At 42.5% G+C, this 22,903-nt stretch overlaps 1 protein-coding gene across 2 annotated transcripts in view; it reads left to right on the forward strand.

Moving 5' to 3' along the window:
- LOC137427970 (homeodomain-interacting protein kinase 2-like) overlaps positions 1-22,903 on the forward strand; it is a 262,675-nt gene that overhangs the window by 149,485 nt on the left and 90,287 nt on the right. For both annotated transcript variants that reach the window (XM_078776683.1, XM_078776686.1), the window contains exons 6-8: positions 13,208-13,392; positions 14,933-15,080; positions 20,150-20,291. In XM_078776683.1, coding sequence (XP_078632809.1) covers positions 13,208-13,392; positions 14,933-15,080; positions 20,150-20,291 — 475 coding nt within the window. The remainder of the gene's footprint in view (positions 1-13,207; positions 13,393-14,932; positions 15,081-20,149; positions 20,292-22,903) is intronic.

Raw genomic sequence — 22,903 nt, forward strand, 5'->3', positions numbered from 1 at the left:
AAGGGTAAGCGATCGCTGGCCCACGATCGCTGGCCCATCAATATGATGGCCATAATTTTTTTTCAGGCCACCATATGACCTTGACCACCACCATTTAGAGATAGAGTGTAATTTAAGGAAATGTGTCCCCATCTACAATCTATCCATGAAACTCAACATTATGAAAATTGGTGGAAAATTATTCAAGTTATGCTGAAAAGGTGTTTTTAACTCAACGGGACTATGTCCAGCTGAGTTTTTGTCGACACCCAGTGTCCGTCGTCCGTCTGTCGTCTGTCTGTCTGTCTGTCTGTGTCTGTCGTCTGTAAACAATTCGATGTCTACGCTCTAAAAGTCACAAATATTGATAAAATTTGATGAAACTTGTTATGCAGCATCTTTAAGACATAAACTAGTTTGGGATTGCATTTGAGCATTGCACGCCCAAAAATGGGCGCGGCAGGGCGGCCATATTGAAAAATCGATTTTTGTCAATCTGGTACTTCCTAATCTAGCTCGTAGGCTGAAACTTGGTGTGTAGACAGTATGTAACAAACCTCAACACATATATTATGGGTTTTGACGATGTCCGAAAAATGACCTCGTCATGACCTATGACATGACTTAACCCATAAACATCAGTTTGGACAACGTCCAAGCTCTAAAAGTCACAAATACTGATCAAATTGTAAATTTGTATTGTTTTGTATTTGTATTTGTATTTTGTATTTGTATTTGAATTTGTATTTTCAAATTGTATTGTCTGAGAAAAGTAATTGTAGTTTTACTTTTCATGCCTCACTTAAAACTCAATTTTTTCTAGTTTCCTGTTTAAACATGAGATACCTTCAACGTTACTGCACCTCTTTAGCACATATAAACTACATAGTTTGTGGTTCTATTATGCATATTCTAACCATATTGATATAGACCAGTTGAGTTCAGGTTCCCTGGAACCTCTAGTTTGTTTAGTCGGGACCACAATCCGAAAAAAGTAGGTCAATAACACTAATCAAATATCAGGTGCACAACTTCAGTGCTGGTACACTATTATGATGCAAGAACATCGTGGAAGGCCAAGCGATCTTTGAGATTCCGCATTAGCAAAATTGAGCGATGGCAAAAATGTTATCTTTTTCATACCGCCATTTGATACAACAACACAACATGCATTTTAAAGGCCATTTTCCCTACTAGAGCGGGGGTTAGCCTTGCGGTCCCCATGACAATCTTCTCCATTTTGCCCTATTTTCTGCATCTCTCCTTGTTAACCCCCTTGCCCACATTTCTTCTTCCACCATCTTTAGCCAAGTCTTTCTCGGTCTTCCCGTCCTCTACTTCCTTCTACATTCATTTCCATCACGCTTCTCAACCAGTCACTTTCATCCTTCCTCAACACATGACCAAACCATCTCAACCTGTTCCTCTTCACAGCATCAATCACAGGCTCTATTCCCATCATCTTTCGCAATTCATCATTTGTCTTCCTCTCTCTCAACGATATTCCGCACATCCGTCGAACCATTCGCATTTCCACCCTTTCCAACCTTCGTTGCTGCTCTACGTTCATTACCCATGTCTCGCTCCCATAAATCATAACACTTCTCATACATGCAGCATACACCTTTCCCTTCAGCTTCAACGACACTCCCCATATCATCAGCACGCCACTCAGTTCCCGAAACTTCTTCCATGCACATCTCACTCGAGCAACCGTTGCCGAGTCTGATCCACCTTCTCCATTCAGCATGTCTCCGAGGTAGCAAAATGTTTTCACACCTTCCAGCTTCATGCCGTCTCCAAGATCCAACTCAACATTTCCTCCATCTGCAGCTCCCTCTGTGCACACCTTACATTTGAATGTAGCTGCCACACTGGTTAATGACCCTCTCAGACCACTACATTTTTGATGAACCCACTCAGCGCACATTGTACATTGAATGGAGTTCACTCCGACACCCTTCCTACACACAGCACAGGGCCACTTCCCAGTTCTTTCCACCTCACCACATGCTTTACCACTTGCCATCACCTTCGTCTTTCCGATATTCACCTTCAGACCTTTTGTCTCCATACATTCCTTCCACGTGTTCATCTTTTCCTTCAGTCCATCCATACTTTCCGCAATCAACACCAGATCATCTGCACACAACAACTCCCATGGTAAACCCTCTTTTACGTTCTGAGCCAGCACCTCCATCACAGCTACAAATAGTAGTGGACTCAGTACCGACCCCTGATGCACTCCCACCTTCACCTCAAACTCACCACTGTTCCCGTCCTTCGTCCTTACAGCTGTGCGCGCTCTTTTGTACATTGCCATCACCACTCTGATCAACCTTTCCTCCACTCCTAACTTCCTCAATGCCCATGTCAATACTTTGCGTGGAACCCTATCGAATGCTTTCTCCAGATCAACAAACCCAAGAAACAACTTCTTCCTCTTCTCCATGTACTTCTCCTGCAACTGCCTCACAATGAAAAGCGCGTCTGTCGTTCCTCTTCCTGGCATAAATCCAAACTGCATTTCGTCGATCTTCACCTTCTTCCTTATCCTCCTCTCCAACACCCTTTCCAATACCTTCATTCTATGCTCCAATACCTTTATCGCTCGGTACGAGCCACATTCCAGAGGGTCACCTTTCCCCTTGTATAGAGGGACGAGGGTACTCAGTTCCCAAGCCACTGGAATGCGGCCTTCTTTCACCACCAGATTACAGATCTCTGTCATTCTCTTCACACCCCAACTTCCTGCTGCCTTCAACATATCTCCCACAACTCCCGTCGGCCCTCCCGCTTTTCTACCCTTCATTGCTTTTATCGCTTCCTCAACTTCCTTCTCAGTTATCTTCTCTGCCGGTCCTAAAACTGGGTTACTCTCTATGTTGCCATCCCATTCATTCTCTGTATTCAACAGCATTTCCATATATCTTTTCCATCTTCCTTTAATTCCATCTGGGTCGACAACGATTTGTCCCACTTCTTCCTTCAAGCAACTCACCCCCATCACATCACACCTCTCTTTCGCTATCTGCTTTGCAATCCTGAATACTGCTTTCTGACCCTCTTCCGAATCCAAGCGTTCTCCGAACATTTTCCTACATTCCTCCTGCGCCTTTGCTACCTCTTTCTTTGCAGCCTTCCTGGCTGCCTTATAACTTTCATGCTCTGCTGTTTCTGCTCCCGTACCCTTCGCCTTCTGCCACTCCTTGAACTTCTTCCTCTTCTCGTCAATCCTGTTTCCAACTCCATCATCCCACCACCATGTTTCCGAGTGCCTCGGTGGTCCTTTTGTCCATCCACATACCTCACCAACGGCTCCCAACAGACTAGCTTTCATTGACATCCAACCACTTTCAAGCTCAACCACATCATCCTCGACCCTACTCAGCCTCTCTTTTAATGCCTCCCTTACTGTCACCTCTTTCAACCTCCACACCTTCATTCTCGGTTGGCACTTCACCCGCCGAGCTCTCCTCGCACCTTTCACCCTTATGTCGCAGACAACCAAGTGGTGCTGTGATACCGCCATTTGATGTTGACCTTTAACTCAGAGGGGTATGATGTAAATTAAGTGTAAATGTGCCTTGCTCTAGGCTATCTAGCGAGGGCAATTTTGTTCTGATTGCCAAGTCTTAGTTGTTTTGGTGAAAAATGTAAAAAGGGGGAAAAAAATACATAATTTGGACCTTAAAAATTAGGTGAAGGTCAAAAATTGTCAACCTCACATTTTAATTCCTATTATTGATACAAAATTCCAAAAGTACTAGCCGGCTCTGAGATACAGCTCGGACATTGGCACAAAATAAAAAGTAAGAAAACAAGTACACTGCCCAATAAACAGATACATTCAAAGTACAACGCCACCATGCCAAATAATTAAATATACTCCAGCGCGGCATTTTCAGGGCGCCTCTGTCGCCAGGCAATACCGCCGTGCAGCTCATAGAGGTGTACAATAATTTATTGATTAATTGCATAATTAAAATCAATAAAAGTTATTCATAATATATTTTTCTAAATCAATTGGCTAATAGCATACCTAAACCACCAGTGCTTCATCCGAAGATGTAACTTTTAGAAATGTAATTGAATAAGTCATTAATAATAATAAAAAAAACAAAAATTTATTAATCAATAAATAATTAATCGATTAATTGATTAATCAATAAATCTAAAATATCCTTGCCACATCACTTGGTCACTATCATGTCAAAATATCAGCTTCCTTGCTCAAATGGTGCCTGAGATATTGCCCAGATGAGAAAGAAAATATATAAATGACTAGTAATGAAAATAAATAATAGTCATAAAAAATCTAATAATTAATCAATTGGCTAATAGAATACATAAACCACCACCATTTCATCCGAATCTGCAACTTAATTTTTTAAAATTAATTTAGTCATTAATCGACTATTTAAATAATTAATCGATTAATTGATTAATCAATAAATCTAAAATAGCCTTTACAGCCAAATCACTTAGTCAATGGCATGTCCAAATATTAGCTTCCGAGCTCAAAAGGTGCCTGAGATAATGTCCAGAAGAGCAAGGAAATATATAAGTACTTAATTAATCGATAATAATTAAGTAACTCATCAATAAGTTGATTAATCAAAAAACAAAAAATACTGTTTTTGACAAAGTACTTACTCACTATTGTGCCCAAATTTCAGCTTCCCAGCTCAAGGGAACGACAAGTTGCAATGTGGGTTTGTATAGGCTGAGATATCCCAGGATGGCTGAGATATCGCCCGGACAAACAAGAAAGAAAGCAAGCAAACAAACAAACAAACAACCAGAGTGAAAACTGAGTACTCCCTTTCAGCGTGCGTCATTGCCGAGCCCCCTTAGGTGCACCTGGAGATGGCATAGGAAAGGAGTGGTGTACAATAATGTTAGAATGGGTATAACAGAATAGAGTTGATCCAAATGCAGCAGAAAGGACATTATTTGGTGAAAGTATCATGTCGTAGAAATTTGCTCGAACAAACAGGACAGGATTGTCGTAGAACAAACAGGAGGTTGAGTTTAAGAAAGACAGCAAATTAAAGGCAAAGGCAAGAACCGATGAAAGTGAGCTTAAGGAGGCATCATTTATTTATTATGTGTTTACATGGGTGGGGTAAATGAGAAATGGAAGAGTGGAATTTTAAAGAAAGAATAAGGAACAAGTAGTAAAATATCTGTTGGATGTGGAGAGAAGGGAAAGGAAATTGGGAGGGGAGAGAGGGGAATAAAGTATGGATTATATGATGGGGGTAGTGTGGGAGGGGCAAGCATAGGTCCCTTGTTGGGGATGCATTCAAAATTCTCCCAATTTTGTGCATATAACAAGCACATGTTCCTTCAGGAAATCGTGTATTAATGAAGAAGGAAATTATTAAATAATGGAACGGTGAACTCTTCAAAGGCGACAACTCTTCATGGGAAGTGCGCAAGTTCGGCATTTTGGGCTTAGAAAGTGGAAAGAAAGTAACATTAAGCAAAGAACATTGAGTTTTGAGGAGAAATTCAGAACAAGTTTGGTGAGTTGGAGTGGAGAAGTTGAAAGGAAATTTTCCAAACAATGGGAGTGCAGGTCCATGAATGCAATGTGGTTGTTTTGCTGTGTTGATTAATTTTAATGCATAATGGGTATTTGCTGATAGTTCAGCAATTTTTTAAGTTGGGTTGTTAGCTTGTTTAGGTGGAGCAATTAGAATAAATGACATTGCTGAGGAAGGTGAGAATAATTTCCTTGGGAATGTTGATATTTAGATAAATATAGAATGCAACAAGTCAGGATGACAACGATGGTTCACGAGCGAGCGGTATTCAATGACAAAGCACGGACTATAACCGAAACAGGCCCGGACTGGGGGGTCGGGGGCCCACGTGGCAGGTGTCGGCCCCCGACATTCGGTGTGCATGCCTATTTACAAAGGGCCCCAATGCGCTGCGTGCGCAGGCCTTTAAGAGCCAGCTATACATAATTGTGTGTGGTGCTGGCCTGGAAATGTCAAAACGAAGGTAACTGACCTTGAAATGAGATAGAAAATAATGTATAATCAGTTATGAGGTTAGTCAGCTACACAATACCGAAAATTCGGTTCGATTCCGACAACTTTGAAAATTTGACCTTTGTGACCTTCATTGGTCAAAGGTCGAATGTTCTGAAATTTGTTGGAAAACTTGTATTTCATGATGTATGTGATAATATAAGATCATGTACGACATTTCACCCTATCAGGAAGCGAACAATGTAATAAAACCATCAAAAATCGACTTTTCTAAATTTCGTGACCATGTGACCTTGACCTTGGGGCGAAAATGAAAAATCGAGCTCCCTGGGGCTAAACACATGACATTGGCCTAACCAAATACCGAAACCCCTGTCAGATTCCACCAACTCCCTCAGAGAAGATTTAGCTTGAACTCGATTACCCCCTAAAAAGACATCTTTTTCAGGCGTGGCTCCGCCCACAATGGGCGCAATACGCCCACTCTAGGCAGGACACAACTAGATCATGATATCAACCTCCCACCCAAGTTTCATCAAGATCGTATGATATCATCGGGTAGTTATGCTGCGGACAGACAGACACACAGACACACACCCATGACGAATATAGGGTTCACTCTGTTTGATAACTCGTGAACCAATATCATTGATAGCATGATGGAAGTCCTATAAAGATGGGTTTGCTTTCTGTGATCTTGTGCAGTATTCAGCAGATATACAAAGAGTATAAAGCAGATATATATATATATATATATATGCAAGCATTGTATAGTTGTGAACCTGTGAGTTACAAGCTGATGCAAACGGAATTATTTTAAATGGAAGCTCTTTGACCAGGTAATAATGTGGAAGTGACTACAGTAAATCTATAAAGGGCACTTTCAAGAAAATCGGTCTCTAATGAAAACTTTTGTCGAGATAGGTTAAGATATAGTGTGATTACAATGATTTTGATTTGGTTTATAATACGTGTGGGGATAATGATCGACAGGCTAAAACATAAACAACATAGATAGTTCGTATAAATAGAGCAAAATTCAATTGCATATATATACTGAAACGCAAAAGAAACTTACCACCTTTGAAACCTTTAAATATCAACAATAACACTGCGTGTAGTAAATGTGTGAACTTATTTGTGGACAATAGTGTCCTCACTGTCAGACAAAACGGTCACGGATGGTCACTTGAACCTTCAATGGTCACTTCATAGCACAGCTGTTGAACAGCCGTTTTGACTGTCAGTGATTAGCCAAGGGGTACGGGATGATTTTAATGAGCTGCACGTGATATCTTGATATTGGCTTTAAAAAGGCCAGTGCAAAATGGGCATTTCAATCAACATGCCACGATTGTCAAGGGATCAACGGCAGCGTGCCCTGGGCATGCTGCAAGGTGGACTGAGCTACCGTGAGGTGGCACGTCGCCTTGGCTGTTCACACCAGACGATATCGGCCCTGGTGGACAGAGACACCCTCCCCAACTCTGCAGATGACAGACCTCGATCAACGAGGCCAAGAGTCACCACTGCAAGGCAGGACAGGCAGATGGTCCGAAGTCACCTGCGGGATCGATTCCGTCCAGCATCCCGCACTGCGGCAGAAACTCCGGGGCGTGCAAACCCACGGATCTCCAATGATACTGCACGAAGACGACTGCATGACTATGGTCTGACTGCCAGAAGACCATACAGAGGCCCCGTGATAACGGTTGCCCATCGCCGCAACCGTCAGAGATGGTGCCAGCAGCATCAGCGGTGGACGTTGGCGCAGTGGAACGAGGTCGCTTTCAGCGATGAGTCAAGGTTCTGTGTGGACAGTCCTGATGGGCGTGAGTGTGTCTGGAGAAGAACTGGCGAGCGATATGCCGATTGTTGCGTGCGTCAAGCCAACAGGTGGGGTGGTCCAAGTGTGATGGTGTGGGCAGCCATATCAGGCCGGTACAGGACGCCACTGGTGGTTGTGGATGGGAATCTTAACGCCCAGCGGTATGTGGATAACATCCTGCGACCTCATCTGCTGCCATTCCTGCTAGACCACCCAGAACTGAGAACCTTTCAGCATGACAACGCTCGTCCCCATGCTGCTCGCTTTACCACTGCATTTCTCCAAGGCGAGAACATCAACACCATGCAGTGGCCTGCGCTCTCCCCTGACCTGAATCCCATAGAGCACCTGTGGGATGAGCTTGGGAGACGCGTAGTTGGCAGGGCCAGGACACGGGCAGAGCTGCTTCAGACATTGAGGACTGAGTGGGACAGAATCCAGCAGCAATCCATCCAAAGACTGGTAGGCAGTATACGCCCACGATGCACTGCCTGTATCCAAAACAATGGTGGCCATACACGCTATTGAAAGGGGACTGACATTGCACCCTGTGCTGTTCTGTACTGTAGAACAAACTGATGAGATGGTGTATCTTGGTCAAAAACTTGACATGTCATCAATAAAATGCCAATGTTTCAATTAGCAATTGTTGGTTTGTTTTATTTTGAACTGTTACAATTTTATTACATTTCAAACAAGTGGTAAATTTCTTTTGCGTTTTCGGTCTTTTTGAAGTTTGTCAAAATGGTCAAAATGGTCAAATTTTTCGGTCAAAATGCCCATTTTGCACTGGCCTTTTTAAAGCCAATATCAAGACATCACGTGCAGCTCATTAAAATCATCCCGTACCCCTTGGCTAATCACTGACAGTCAAAACGGCTGTTCAACAGCTGTGCTATGAAGTGACCATTGAAGGTACAAGTGACTATCCGTGACCGTTTTGTCTGACAGTGAGGACACTATTGTCCACAAATAAGTTCACACATTTACTATACGCAGTGTTATTGTTGATATTTAAAGGTTTCAAAGGTGGTAAGTTTCTTTTGTGTTTTCAGTCTTTTTGAAGTTGGTCAAAATGGTCAAATCTTTCGGTCAAAATGCCCATTTTGCACTGGCCTTTTTAAAGCCAATATCAAGACATCACGTGCAGCTCATTAAAATCATCCCGTACCCCTTGGCTAATCACTGACAGTCAAAACGGCTGTTCAACAGCTGTGCTATGAAGTGACCATTGAAGGTTCAAGTGACCATCCGTGACCGTTTTGTCTGACAGCGAGGACACTATTGTCCACAAATAAGTTCACACATTTACTACACGCAGTGTTATTGTTGATATTTAAAGGTTTCAAAGGTGGTAAGTTTCTTTTGCGTTTCAGTATATATATACACACACACACACACACACACACACACACACACACACACACACACACACACACACACACACACACACACTCACACGAGTGTATATATATATATATATATATATATATATATATATATATATATATATATATACAGACTTGGCATATAATATGGAATTTTATTTTTTTCCTTGACTTGGGTTTTCTTTCTTAACTCGGCATATCAATCTGGTGAGTTTCTTTTACGCTTCAATGATTTCTTTGTTAAAATAACCATGTCACTGATTGTCTGTCGCAGCAAGAAGTCAATAACAGGATTATATCACAGGTGGTGTGACAAAATGTACGGACAGGTACATTTGACGATTGGCTTCACAATCGGGTATGTAAGGGTTGTTGCGTTCTGTATTAGTGGAAACAACTGCTGCACGTCTACAAAAGTTATTGCCGCTTCCCCTGGAGATGGTCCGTCAACTCGACAATGCTGTTTGTCATTTAGGGGTGGCTTTACGAAATTCTGGCATGAAACAGCGTGCTGTTGCTTGGCAGTATGGCATCACTCAAGGTCAGGTGTCAAAGATCCTGAAACGAAATGTTCAGAGGGGTGTCCCTACTCCAATACCGAGGCCAGGACGTCCCCGCAGAACCACAACGAGGGATGATCGCCAGCTGCACCAGTTAGTCCGCAATGGCCGTACCAAGTCAGCTGGTCGGCTTAGGGCTGAGTGGCAGCAACTGACAAATGTACCTGTATCCAGAAGGCTCGTCAACCAACGACTGGTTCAAGCAGGCTATCGTGCCAGGCGTCCCCTGAGAAAGCCACGTCTGACCAGACAACACCGCAAGCGCCGATTGCAGTGGGCCAGAGAGCACCGTCAATGGCAGCCAGAACACTGGAATCACGTGATCTTCAGTGACGAGTCTAGATTTCTGGTCTATCGTCAAGATGGCCGCATCTGAGAGCGCAGACAAGTGCATGAAGCCTACAACAAAGATTGTATAGTGCCAAGAGTCCAAGCTGGAGGTGGTGGGGTGACCGTTTGGGCTGCTTTTCATGCAGGGGGAAATCCTGACCTGGTTGTTCTGAATGGAATCCTGAACCAGTTCAAGTGCAGGGCCATTCTGGAAGAAACTTTGCTTCCATTTGCTCGGGCAGCCTTTCGAGGAAACTTTGTCTTCCAAGATGACAATGCACGGCCTCATCGTGCTCACATGATCCAACACTTTCTTGCTGATCGTGGTGTAGAGCATATGGAGTGGCCTGCCATGTCCCCGGATATGAATCCGATAGAGAACTTGTGGGCAGAATTAACGCATCACATCGACAACTTGGACCAGCAGCCTGCCTCTGTACGTGAATTGCAGCAGGCTATTGTAACTGCATGGCAAGCGATTCCTGTCCAAACCTTGGCAAATCTCGTAAACAGCATGCTTCATCGTGTACGTGCTCTCCTGAATGCTCGTGGGGGTTACGTGGAGAACTGAACTGCAAGTTTCCTGTCTGTAATCCCAGTCGTAATTTAACTTTTGTTTTTGTTAAAAAAAAATTGTCTAATGTGCAAAATAAGGAGATACTTCTGGAAAACGCACAGAAGTTTAACACAGTACTGACCGTGAATCGAGTTCGATATCAGTTTACATCACTTTCAAGGATCAATTTATTTGCTTCGAAATGTCAAATGTGGTTTTTGTTTCTTTTAAAGGTCACATTAACAAAATCTAGAATAATTTCAACATAATTCCAATGAACCTTTGGTTGTAAGTCATCTTGAAAAGCAAGTTCACCCCCACAAAAATATATTCCATATTAAATGCCAAGTCTGTATATATATATATATATATATATATATATATATATATATATATATATATATATGTTGGGTAGCAAGGCAATATTCCGGGTACTTTTGTAGGTCTAGACTCTAGAGCATAATTGGAGGGCAATACCTCCAAGACAATTGAGGTTCCTGTAAAATCTCAGTCTTGTCCTGTCACTCAGGAAGGATCATCAAATGAACCCACCTATTTGTTTGATTTTCTCGGTCTCACTATCAGGCATGACATCTGGTCTGACAATATTGCAAAGCTTCCAAAGCCAACCACAGACTGTGTCTTCTGTCGTTTCACATAGTTCCTTGGAAAATCAAAACTATTCACAGCCTACAAAGCCTTTGTCTGTAGCTCAATAGAGTACTGCTCCCTCCTATGGGCTGGCGCCTTAGCATTGCATCTGTCTCGCCTAGGATTTGAAGATTCTAAGTCTCCCAAAATTATTGGCATTTCCCACAATGAGGCTGACCTACAAGGCCTGTTGCTTTCATATCACAGACAGGTTGTTGATCTTTTGTTCCTCTTTTCTCCCATTCTTGGAACCGGCCTGTGGCTGTTTAATCCCCAATCTTCCCTCCTGGGCTTGCCCATGTATGTGCATTCCCCTGCTTATCCATTCATTCGTTGCCTTTTTACCCACCCCTCCGCCTCTTGCCCAATCCCTGGTCACCTTGTTTTCCCAATCCCTGGCCCTGTTGGAGTTTAGGAGGGGTAGTTGACTGAAGGGTCCAGGTGAAAAACAGTATGAGATTGAAAGTCCACCAACCCGTCTACGTCTACATTGAAAAAGCATTCGGCTCTTTGTGACGACCTCCTTACGAGTGATGTTGATGATTTTCGGAGCCGTGGCTTATCTGAATCGGGTGGGATGCAGGTGTGGCAGCCCACAAGGAAGAAGAATACCGTACTCCATTATGCTTCACAAATACTTCAATATCATGGGGAGTTCTGCAGAACCAATGAAGGGCTGCTTGGCACAGAATACCCAGTTTGCACCTGGCTTTAGCAGATAGCTTGGAGATTTGGTCTGTCCAGGAGAGGTCATTATAGCTGATAAAGAATTCAGTCTCTTGCCAAGAATGTCAACAGACTGAACTTTTATTGAGGTTGATCACATTAGTGTCTTGGTGGGCTTGCTTGATGGTCTATTGTGGAGAGGAACAGCTGATGTGGGAATTACTGTGACTAAAGTCATGTTTTTTGATCCAGGTATTGGACCAGTTTGTAATGTTATCAAGTTCTGCTTTGAGATGGAAATCAGTTGAATGGGAAACTGCCCGACATAATGTTGAATCATCTGTGAAATGGTAAAAACAATTTCCCAATGAAACAGAGAGGTCATGAATGAAACGGAAGAAGAGAATTGTACTCTTGACAATGCCTTGGGGGAAGCTGGTGGTTTATGAGTATCCTTCGAGAGCCGCACGTACTATTTGTATGCAATGTGGAAGTCAGCCAGTCAGGTATTAAGACAGCATTTGAAAGAAAAAATACAGGTGATCTCACTGCACGTTCTTTTTTAAGTCCACAGGTGGCTAAGAAACGACTAAGAAACGACAAACGCGAGTTAAAAAAAAAAAGGTTTGAATTACACGATTGGGCCCATTGGTTGGTCGATTGGACCAAATTGTCGATTGGACCAAAAGTGAATTGGTCTTCACAGCCTTGTACCATGCTGTACTGATTGCCTGCTGTACTGATTGAGCATGAGGTTTTCTTTCACCAAGCTTGGATGTGCTTGGGCAGGGGTGGGGAATTATACATTCATTGTTTGGTATTATTATTATTATTGCCAAATGATGCTACTATTATTATTGTTGTTGCACGGTGACTGGCTACTATTATATATATATTATTTTGGTGACTGGCTTTCTCATTGTTTTTCTATGCCCTTGTATATTCTATATTGGGTGTGTTGTACATTAAAGGGCCAGGGTATGTATGTATGTGTGTGTGTGTGTGTGTGTGTGTGTGTGTGTGTGTGTGTGTGTGTGTGTGTGTGTGTGTGTGTGTGTGTGTGTGTGTGTGTGTGTGTGTGTATGTATGTATATATATATATATATATATATATATATATATATATATATATATATATATAATTTGCTCTTTCTTCTTCTTTTTCTTCATCTGGTGACAATGCAATGATCTGGTTGTAGACGCAAACAAAATGAAAGAATTGTATGTTTTGCGTGTTCTACCAGGTTAATGTGGCAACAGAACTAGAAGGGAGTGACATGCTCGCGGAGAAGGCTGATCGACGTGAGTTTATAGACCTCCTCAAGCGTATGCTGACCATTGACGCTGATAAGCGGGTGACGCCCATAGAGACACTGGGCCACCCTTTCGTCACGATGCAGCACCTTCTCGATTACCCACACAGCAACCAGTAAGTTTTGAGCAGAGGCCTCTGTTCATTTATTAAGTTAGCCAATATTTTGCCAATACTTCAAATAGTGTTTTCCCAATTTTATCACAGCTGGAGGGTAGCAAGAATAATAGGCTTTGAGAATGGAGGAGGTGGATTACTAAAATGCTAAGTTTCAGTGCAAACTGAGGGAAAGTCCACAGTGAGTGAAATTTGAGCCACAGGAGCACAGGAGGAAACCTGCCAGAAGATCTGTTTTAGACGTGAGAATTACTAGAATCCTTTTTTACAAGTTTGGATTGCCCAAACCTGGTAGTGATCTTCTATAGAAACCTAGTGGCAGAAACGTGTGGCTTGTGGTGTGTGCTTGGCATGAAGCCATCTGTAATGGCAATTCTAAAGCCATTAACACACCTTCAACTGTATTTCTGTTCATTGTTATTTTTGGGATGCAAAGGCAATTTTTGTTGTTTGAAATTCCAGGACTACAGCATTGTTTAGCGACTGGCGAGATATTATGGTTGTTCCTGCTGATATTTTGTGTAAAATGAAGTCTCTGATCTATCAGGTAGTACTGCTCCATTAACCTAATAGTCAGGTTCACTATGTTTTTTGTTCAAAATCATGGTAGATTAGCAAACCTATACATTTTTGGAAACGTTATTACATGGAAAATCTGAAAATCAATGTTTACATTTGCCAATTCCGACCAATTCGATTCGACCAATTCGACCAATCGACCAATTCCATTCGACCAATTCGACCATTCGACCAATCGCTTCGATCGACCATTCGACCAATTCGATCGATTCGATTCGATTCGATTCATCGAATTCGATTCGATCGACCATTCGACCAATTCGATTTGCCAATCAATTTGACCGACCTTTGCTTGTGTGGAACGGACTGTGAAAACGATGCGGACTATATTGTCGGATACGACACACAGGACAGTGATGACGAACTCTAAATGGCATATTCTGTAATCGTGTATGTTTGATGCCATTGACTGCCTGTGTATATTTTGTCATTGACTGCCCGTGTAGATGTGAAGTTACACTGACTGCATGTGTATAAATGATTTTGCTGACTCCCTGTGTATGTTTGGTGATATGAATTATTGTGACACATTTTGATGTTATTAACTGCCTGTACAAAATGATAACATGTATTTGATTATGCAACTTATCGCGAATATAAAGACAGTATTTTGCAATTCAAAACCTTTGATTCGTGTCTTACCATTCCCCATAGCACTAATTTGATACTTTCATTGGATTCCTTGTCCCTGAAAATATAGGTTTAGTATATTTTTAAAAGTTTTTAGGGTAATTAGAGGCAGAAATAGAACAAAATATGTATTTTACAGTGGCCATTTTGAAAATCCAAAATGGCCGCCATACAGGTATCTCTCCAAATGTAAACATTGATTTTTAGTTTCCTTATGCTATAACCTTTCCAAAAATGTATAGGTTTGCTAATCTACCATGATTTTGAACGAAATATAATTTATTGACATAGTGAACCTGACTATAAGGCATTCCTCTCGGCCTGATTGCAGTGTGAAAGCATGTTTCCAAAACATGGAGGTCTGTCGTCGACGTGTTGGCATGTACGACCGAGTAAACCAGAGCAAAACACCCTTCATGGCGCACGTGGCCTCAAGTTCAACTAGTAACCTCACCATGACGTTCAATAACCATGGGCAGGTCAGTGCTTTGCAATTAAAATACTTTACATTGCTAACCTCGAGATTACATTGTGTCACATATTTATGCTACAGGTGAAATTTGTCTATCTATCTATTTTAAAAACCTTTAAAAAAAAAACCTAAGCCTGGTGTTGGCTTCGCGGTTAGGGTGCTGGCTTGGGATCCTAGGATCCTGGGTTCGAATCCCGGTCAATCGCTGAATTAATGCCAGGGGTGTTGACTCAGCCTGTCATCCTTCCGAGGTCGGCAAATTGAGTACCAGTTCACTGGTAATTCACTGTGTGTCGCAAGAGGTGACTAACAGGGTTGGCGGCAGGAAGGGCATCCGGCCATAAAACATTGCTTCAAAAAGGGGACCACGGTGCCCAAAAAAGGCCAACCCCGCTCTGCGGGAAAAAATGGCCTCTAAAGGTTTTTAAAAAAAAATCTATTTAAAAAACGACTTAAATTTAATGGAGGAGCTTGTTGACAAATTACATTCGCAATAGAGATACTGGCAGACAATATTGTAACCCCCTGCCTACATCATGATCCACTAAGATGGAAACACCAAACAGGCTAACCTTAAATTTGAACATGTTTTCAAATTATTTAACACGTGCTGGCACGATAACCTGGAGGTATGCACGCTCGCCTCTGAGCTCTTTAACCTTTATTTGAATCTCGGCCCAGCTACAAACTGTCATCCTGGTATCTCACAGGCAGGGCGAGGCATCAATGTGTGTACCGTCCCTCGGATCGACGTTAAACTTGGCGTTAAATCCTACTAACTTTTACCCTCTGGTGAGATGCCAGCAGGAGCATTGCCAACATGCCATCCTTTGAAAGACACATGAAACTGGCTGTCCCCTTTCTTGTAAAATTGGAGAGTTTTAAATTTGCGTATTATCTTTCACTAAGAACACCCCTTTTGGATTAATATCCTAGCTAAATATTTTCTACCCTGTTTGGGCCCAACATAAGATTGATCACCTTTTTCCTGGTATGATCTCTTGATACCCAAGAGAAGGTTCTTCCTTCGTATGCAGCACAAGGCTGTGGGGTAGCATCATTGGCTGAGGTCGCAGCTGTGCTGCTGATGCAATGCCCTCTGCTGGTTAAGGCAGGAATTTGGAATTTGTTCATGTTGTTGGCGATAGCTCTCCTCCTCTTCACTAAGGACACTGGGATGTTTAATGTCCACCAACGAATCCTGGCAGACGGGACGCCCACCTAACGTCCATCCGTGGGTCAGCACACACATTGATGAATCACCCTGCCTGTGAAACACCGGGATGACAGTTTGTAGCTGGATCGAAATTCAAACCCAGGTTAGACAGGTTAGAGGTGAGTGTGCATACATCGAGGCCATTCTGTCAGCCCACCAAGAGACGGTGAGATCTACTTTTTCTGAGTGACATACTGCCACCTTTATTATCTTCCTAGTTCATTGTATACAAAACTTGCCCAAAAATCATAATGGTCTGGATGATAATAAGTCTTTATTGAAACAGGAAACGAGTTACAGGATTGTTTCCTTGCATGATTTTTTTCACTCATTTATTGTTCCTCTCCACCTTTTTACTACCACATCTCTGAATCCTCCCCCTATATATAACTTAGTCCCTACATGTTAGTGCAGTAATGCTTTTAGAATCCACATTGTTAAACAAATCCCTGACACATTTCATAGTCTGTCCTATCCAATTTCCAATTATATCTATAAACTAGTGGGGTCACCCGTACAGGAATGGACGTGTGTGACATTTGGACATATTGCGTTAGATGCTGCACCTGCACATTAAGTTTTACAAAATGGTTATTGGCAATTTATCAGATCCACAAATGATGTAATCTACACAATTTATTTACTTCTGATAACATGTGAATGCATGTGCATGCACATGGGAAATACAGTTTGAAATGTGTCATTACATCTCAGGTAAAATGTGACTTCAAGAGCTCAAATCCTCTCCCTCCCACATCACGCACACTGTGCCGGGGAGTGGGTCACACACGGGGGGAGTGGGTCACACACGGGGGGAGTGGGTCACACACACGGGGGGAGTGGGTCACACACGGGGGGAGTGGATCACCCATGGGGGAGTGGGTCACACACGGGGGGAGTGGGTCACACACGGGGGGAGTGGGTCACACACGGGGGGAGTGGGTCACACACGGGGGGAGTGGGTCACACACGGGGGGAGTGGGTCACACACCGGGGGAGTGGGTCACACACCGGGGGAGTGGGTCACACACCGGGGGAGTGGGTCACACACCGGGGGAGTGGGACACACACCGGGGGAGTGGGACACACACCGGGGGAGTGGGACACACACCGGGGGAGTGGGACACACACCGGGGGAGTGGGACACACACCGGGGGAGTGGGACACACACCGGGGGAGTGGGTCACACACAGGGGGAGTGGGTCACACACAGGGGGAGTGGGTCACACACTGGGGGCAGTGGGTCACACACTGGGGGTGTGGGTCACACACTGGGGGAGTGGGTCACACACTGGGGGAGTGGATCACACACGGGGGGGAGTGGATCACACACGGGGGGGAGTGGATCACACACGGGGGGGATTGGGTCACACACGGGGGGGTTAGGGGATGGGGAGGGAGTGGGTCATACATGGGGGGTGAGGGGGAGTGGGTCACACAAGGAGGGGGGGGTCACACACGTGGGGGAGTGGGTCACACACGGGGGGAGTGGGTCACACACGGGGGGAGTGGGTCACACACGGGGGGAGTGTGTCACACACGGGGGGAGTGTGTCACACACGGGGGGAGTGGGTCACACACGGGGGGAGTGGGTCACACACTGGGGCAGTGGGTCACACACTGAGGGAGTGGGTCACACACTGGGGGAGTGGGTCACACACTGGGGGAGTGGGTCACACACGGGGGGAGTGGGCCACACACGGGGGAGAGTGGGGTTCGCTTTACTCTTCCCCCCCTAATTCCTTTCCAACTCCTCCTCACTCCTCTGCCCCTCCCCCAGTCTCCTCTCCCCCTCCCCCATTCTCCTCTCCCCCTCCCCTAGTCTCCTCTCCCCCTTCCCCAGTCTCCTCTCCCCCTCCCCCAGTCTCCTCTCCCCCTCCCCCAGTCTCCTCTCCCTCCTCACTCCGGCAGTTGTTTCAATCTAGCAAGTACGGCAAATATTAGAGGTAATTGAACATTTCTCTTGGAGCAACACAGTGTAAATCTGCTCCCTTGTCCTGTTCATTCATTAGTGAAATGTTTCACAGAATAGTACATGCATGGTGACGTCATCGGACTCGCACCGCAATGATGATCTTCAACAATATTATCCGATACTTCATCCGGATTCATTACAGCTGCTCTTGTATATGTTTGTTGAGCACACATTACCTTCCAATGTCTTTGTTGCTCAGCATCCTGTGCAAGTCTGTGTTAACGTTCATTGGCGGTCTCGTTCTGTTCCCTCATTATTTTATTCATTTTGGAGATAGTATTTACAAACGCGAGTGGCAACACGTAAACGATGCTCCGCCCTTCTCCCCACGTGCAGAGTACCTAATTGCAACTTTTTATTGTGACTACGTCTAAAGAATGAAACATTCCGACATTATAAAGAATACAGCTCAAATAGAAAAGTCCTTGAGAAAAAAGTCTTATGGGCGGTGTATAAGAACATTACATTGCACCTTTCTGTCCCGGGAAAACCAAAGTTACTCTTTTCGTTACAGCGTACAAACTGACATTTTTAAAATTAAAGATGTCAAATAAACGTATTTAAATTGTACGTGCACATAGCTTATCAAATAAGAACGAAAAAATATCTCTCGGCAATTTCCTGTCTGTGTTTATTTATTTATTTTACACATGTGAACTGCATGTCCATGCACACATGAAATGGAGTTTCTTTGTTAATCCTGGATGTGAACACATTGATTCAGCCTTGAAAACACATGCGAAAACCCAAAAAAAATTTATTAAAGATTTCACTATTTTATTTCCCCTCGAATTGAAACGCATCTTCTTTGGGTGGTGTATAATCGCTCCGAACGAAACAGGCATTGCCTGGTTTCCTTTGCTTGAGTTGTAATCAAAATGTACCTTTGTTTCTACAAAAAGAAAATTTTGATCGAAGACGTGTTGATTCAGTCTTAAAATGCACATCAGTCACGGGTGACTTCATGTTTAAAGTTGAATGTATCAAAAACTTTTCGTTTTACAAAGTAAAAATAGATTAAAACCAAACGGTATTAATAAATAGTGTATTCCAGAGTTAGTTTACATTATACAGGCCTTCTCATTAAAAATGCATTTTGTTCTATAAACTTTAACTTTCATCGAATATTTCTCGTCTGTGTTATTGGGGCGGTGTATGATATACCGTGCCGATCTCAGATATTTCCTGCCTGTGCATTAACTTTCAACAAATCTTGTTCCCGTTTTTTGCAACCGAGTCTAAAACCATGTTAACGACTGTGGAAATTGAAATCAGATGGTGAATTAGAGTCGACATAAAGCCGTGAGAGAGTCTCAATGGACTTTATGTTACAGGCCTTCGAAAATGCATTTTGTTCTATAAACGGTAACTTTAATTTAATTTCCTTCCCGTTTTTTTCAACCGAGTCTAAAACAATATTAGCGACTGTGAAAAATGAAATGAGATATCGAATTAGAGTTGAAATGAAACTGTGAGAGAGAGAGAAAGAGAAAGACATCGTGGGCCTAACAAAAGAGGCCTCAAAGCTATGCGAGGAAACAAAATGGTGGTGATTTGTTTTTGAAGCCCCTCCCAGACTGGGTGTAGCCACTCCCCCAGACAGACGTTTCACAGACAGACAGACAGAATCACCTACGGAGAATATTATATAGATGTTGGGTAGTTAAAACTGATTTCCCTACCGTTGTGGTGTAGTGTGCACTAGCCCTACTGTAGGTGTCCGTTCATTTGTACTCAACATAACAGACGTTTTAACCTCTGTGTTAGAAATCATTGGATCGTTCTGGGGAGGCGGATCAAATTGTTATCCTGGATTTAACTTGTAATGCTATATCTGATCTACATTTGTTCATCCATCATCTCTCTACATTTGCTGCTCATTTAGGGATCTGCACCAACTGGAGCTCCTGTGGCTGCACTTGCCCAGCGAGGAATGACCTTGCCTGGTACTGGTGCAGCAGCAGCTCCATTTGCTCGCCATGACCCGTATCAACAAGCACTTATCGTGTGCCCTCCTGGCTTTCAAGGTACACATGAAAGTCCCTGCTGTTAACTACTGGACCCTGCTGGTGTTGCATGTGCTTATCTGCACATGTTTATATGACATACATATGTTGCAGCTTTTCCACAAACTTTAGACCATGTAAAAAATACGGTATCTCAACACTTTGGCCAGGGTGCCAGCTTGCACATGTTGGTAATGGTGTGGCACTTTTGGTGCTTGTACATCTCATTTAGAATACATTTTGTGTTTGTGACACCTTTTGCTATAAAATGCATCACATATGGATACCATTACATATATTCATCATGACATATATTCACATTATTCCATTATTCCATATTCAAAATATTATATTCACAATATTTTCAAAAGTGTCTGTATTTTGTGATTTAGATAATTAGACAAGCTCTGAATTTGAATGTAGAGATGTCTGTGAATGTAGAGATGTCTGTAGACTCTGAATTTAGAGTTGGCTGGAGAAAATTGCCCTGCCCCAGTAATATAATAGAAAGAAAAAAAACTAGCAAAAGTCTGCTAAGGTAAAAGTTATTAGTCTTATCCAAAACCTATCATTCTTCTTTGGTGGTGTTCGAGTCTAACAGCATTCCTAAAGTAGTTAGAAACCATCATTAAAGTTCAAAATTACCAAGTATCGAAAATAACATTGTTTCTTCTTTTCTTTTTCATATTTTTCCTCTTCTTTTCTTTTTCATATTTTGCCTATTCTTTTCTTTTTCATATTTTTTCCTATTCTTTTCTTTTTTCTTTCCTTTCCTTATTTCCTTCATTGTTTTTTCACTGCTATCAACTCTGAGTTATGCCCAAGAATTGCCAAGTTAAGTAAAGTTATACTATAGTAAAGTGAGGGCCTCAGCCGACATTCCATAACATGGTCAAGGATGGTTGTGGACACATTACTAGTTCAAAAGCATTATAAGTGCAAAAGGACATAGGTATGGCAATGCTAAAAAAAAGCAAACAGGATAGGGAACGGAGCATGAAAATATGCAAGGTACAACCCCACATCTTTTTTTTGCACTAATTATTAAGGTACAACAACTGGAAAACTAGAACGGCACTCAGTAGAGAGCAGAGCATACCTCCGCCAGGTGAACAGTTTACGTTTTGTATCCCAGAGTATACCATAAATATCACAATACAGAATCGCATTGAATCAAAATCATCCGTCCACAACTTTTTGAGATATCCTGTTCACAGACAGACAGACAGACATGCGTGAAAACATAACTTCCATCCACCTTTGGTGGCGGAGGTAATAAATCTAGCTATCCATATTACATATCAAAGAAATTATAGGGAGCACCTTTTGAACTCCTCACAAAATCCTCAATGTTGAAAGACCTGAAACTGAAAAGAGTACAAATGTATACTTTTTAAGAAAGTTAGCTTGTATCATATGGCTATTTAGATGTCAAAAAAAGCATAGCATGTTCACAATCAATTGCTAATTGCTTTAGCAATGCACTGCAACTATCTCCATGTAACTATTTATGATTAGTGATCAGGATTTGCCAGTTGCACACATGCTGTTAGCTTAAAAAACACGTAGTCTGGCTTTGGCAGTACATTCATACATGACTGCAAGCCAATTGCAAACAATTAGTGGATGCTAGCTTAATTACTACCTGTAATCAGTCTACAGACTTTAAACAGTGTGGACTCTGTGAGTTTGAAAAATCTGCTCAGTGGTCAGGTTTTAGCATACGCACAAGCTGCTATCTTGTAAAGCCGACTTGTATTCAGGCTTCAGCTGTGTACCTGGCAGCCTAACAAACAGATTGCTTTACATACTAGATCAGTTAAATAAAAAAGGTGGTGGTAGGAAAATGTAGAGATGAACTTTGCATCATGATCCCGTCCCTATCTTGTTTGCTCATGTTTTGGCATTGGCATTGTCAGCCATATTCCCCTTGCATTTTTATGCATATTTACATATTTTTATGCAAAAGAGTCCTGTTTAGGTGAACAGATTTTATTCATGGGCCGTTATAAATAGATTTTCGATTGAAAAAGACTTGTATTAAAAAAATGTATTTTACATACATCAAGTAAAGAAGGTGGATGTGTAAATTTGTTAAACATGGCTGAGCCCTAAAAAAGAGTAGCAGATACTGCCACAAACTTACTACAAAAATCTAATTTTCATCAACAAAGACACAATTGCATGCCAAATCAAATGTACAATACAACAAAGGAAAAGTGAATCCCTAAACCTCAAGCAAGTAGTCCATAAAGCGTGAGGAGGGTGGAGGTAGACTTAGCTACTGCAGGTCACTGCACCATAGTATTGCAGACCAGCCTTCCTCTACGGTCTACACAAACTGCATATTTTATACGAAAATGCCAAAACTTTGCTAATGCTTGATTGTATGTTGGTCTGTGGAAATGATTCATTGGAAGAAATTGAGGTTAAATGTATTTTGATGGATAATTGTATGAAGGAATCCCGATGTATGAAGATGCTCTTATCAAGTTGATGTCAAAGGTAGATAAAGTTTTAAGACTAGAACGATACTGGATAGAACGCATACGTCCGCCAGGCTGAACAGTTTTCGTTTTGTATCCCACTGATAGGTCGGATCTGTCATCTTTTTGTCATAACCCATCCACAAC

Source organism: Myxine glutinosa, chromosome 1 (assembly GCF_964187855.1).
Source record: "Myxine glutinosa chromosome 1, kmMyxGlut1.1, whole genome shotgun sequence".
In the NCBI taxonomy this organism is placed as follows: Eukaryota; Metazoa; Chordata; class Myxini; order Myxiniformes; family Myxinidae; genus Myxine; species Myxine glutinosa.